This window comes from Phalaenopsis equestris, unplaced genomic scaffold, assembly GCF_001263595.1.
Source record: "Phalaenopsis equestris unplaced genomic scaffold, ASM126359v1 Scaffold221799, whole genome shotgun sequence".
Classification (NCBI taxonomy): domain Eukaryota; kingdom Viridiplantae; phylum Streptophyta; class Magnoliopsida; order Asparagales; family Orchidaceae; genus Phalaenopsis; species Phalaenopsis equestris.
The window spans coordinates 1-2,131 of NW_018239997.1; the positions used below are offsets into that span (position 1 = coordinate 1).

Sequence of the window (2,131 nt, forward strand, 5' to 3'; positions counted from 1 at the left end):
TATAATTCATCTGGAAATTTGAAGTCTCTCTCTCTCTCTCCCGCGAATCTCTCTTCCAAACAGTAATCTAATCGCACAATCACCGTTCGCCGCGTCTACTACTGCTCCTCCCATATTTAGAGCGCGAGGAATTTTAAGTTTGAATGGGCTTCGCTGTAATGCACCTGGCGTTGGCTAAAAGATGGAAAAAAACCAGTCATTTACACAATATTAGATCGAAAGGAAGGCCCTTTCTTTCTCCTTTACAATTCGTTCCTCTCTTCTCTCGCCTAGAGAGAAAGACAGATAGAAGGAAATCCACGGTTTTCTTTTTCTGCTTCTTTGGCTGAAAGAATGGCCGTGGAAACGGAGCAAAGAAAGTACATTTCTTCTCAGGAGCTTAAAAAGCACAAATCTCCCTCTGATCTGTGGATTTCAATCCAGGGCAAGGTATACGATGTAACCAATTGGGTCAGAGATCATCCAGGGGGCGAGATTCCGCTCTTCGATCTCTCCGGCCAGGACGTCACCGATGCCTTCGTAGCTCACCATCCCGCCTCCGCATGGAAGCTCCTTGACCGATTCTTCGTCGGCTATTACCTCTCCGATTACGAAACCTCCGAAGTATCTAAGGATTACCGTCGCCTTGTCACCGAGTTCTCAAAGCTCGGTCTTTTCGAAGAAAAGGGGCATGGTGTATTCTTCTCTTTTTGCTTCATGCTCGCCCTCTTCTTCACCTCTGTATGCATGGTCGTCGCCTCCACCAGCTCGTTGGCACACCTCACCGCAGGCGTGATAATGGGTTTTCTCTGGATCCAATCTGGATGGGTAGGGCATGATTCCGGCCATTATAACATCATGCTCAACCCGGCTTTGAATCGATTGGCCCAAATCATTACTGGAAATTGCCTTACCGGAATAAGCATTGCATGGTGGAAGAGAACCCACAATGCCCATCATGTAGCCTGCAACAGTCTTGATTTTGATCCAGATTTACAACACATTCCCTTCTTTGCCGTCTCCTCTAAGTTATTCAACTCACTCACCTCCTACTTTCATGAAAGAACTATGACCTTCGATTCCATTGCAAGGTTTATGGTCAGCTACCAGCATTTAACCTTCTACCCTGTGATGTGCTTCGCAAGATTCAATCTTTTTGCCCAGTCTATAATCCTCCTCCTGTCAAAGAAGAAGGTGCCTTACCGATGGCAGGAGATTCTAGGATTAATCGTGTTCTGGATTTGGTATTCATATCTTATATCTTTCCTGCCGAACTGGGGAGAAAGAGCTATGTTTGTTGCTGCCAGTTTTGCCATTACAAGTCTTCAGCATGTTCAGTTTTGTCTCAGCCATTTCTCTTCCAGTGTTTATGTTGGTCAGCCACAGGGGAATGATTGGTTCGAGAAACAGACAATGGGGACCCTTGATATTTCTTGCTCTCCTTGGATGGATTGGTTTCATGGCGGATTACAGTTTCAGGTGGAACACCACTTGTTTCCTCGCCTTCCGAGGTGCCATCTTCGGAGAATAGTTCCTCTTGTAAAGGAGCTTTGTAAAAAGCACAAATTACAGTACTCGAGCGTTAGCTTCCTTGCTGCTAATAAGATGACAGTGGCAACTCTGAGGAATGCGAGCTTGTGAAGAGCCTAGCTCATGCCTTGTGTTTCATCCTTTTTATAAGATTTCATTTGTTCTGTAAGGAAGTTTTGCATATGCTCTGTTGCTATTTTGCATATGTATATGCATTGCCTAATGCCTGGAGACAGTTCATCATTGTTGTTGAATCTTAATCATGGATTCTTGCAGATGCACTAATTATATATTTGTCAATGACATGCAATCTTTTTTATACTAAAAGCATCATGGGGAAAGTTATTTTTGAGTATCTTATCTTTATTATGATATATGTGAATTGAATTCCCTTATATTTATTTAAATAACAACAGTTTGCATATACTATTCCTGTTTTTTTTGAATCTTAATCTTGGTGAAAAGATTTGGGGTTTGGTTGTAAAATTTTTGACGGATTATTACTCCCTTTAAACTTGACCAAACCTTGAGATTAGTTTAGTGGGTATGGGTTCTTCTGGTTGATATGGGTTTTGAAAGTTTGTCAATGTTTTGAATTTGAAACTATATTTTGAGATGTGCA

General features: G+C 42.3%; 1 protein-coding gene across 1 annotated transcript; it reads left to right on the forward strand.

Annotated features, from left to right (window-relative positions):
• Positions 1-199: 199 nt before the first annotated feature.
• Positions 200-1,620, forward strand: LOC110037593 (acyl-lipid (9-3)-desaturase-like). Its single transcript, XM_020742279.1, has one exon. The coding sequence runs from the start codon at positions 334-336 to the stop codon at positions 1,618-1,620; it is 1,287 nt and encodes a 428-aa protein (XP_020597938.1). The 5' UTR covers positions 200-333.
• Positions 1,621-2,131: the final 511 nt, after the last annotated feature.

Coding starts and splice junctions, on each gene's coding strand:
- LOC110037593 (XM_020742279.1), top strand. CDS start 334: ATGGCCGTGGAAACGGAGCAAAGAAAGTACATTTCTTCTCAGGAGCTT.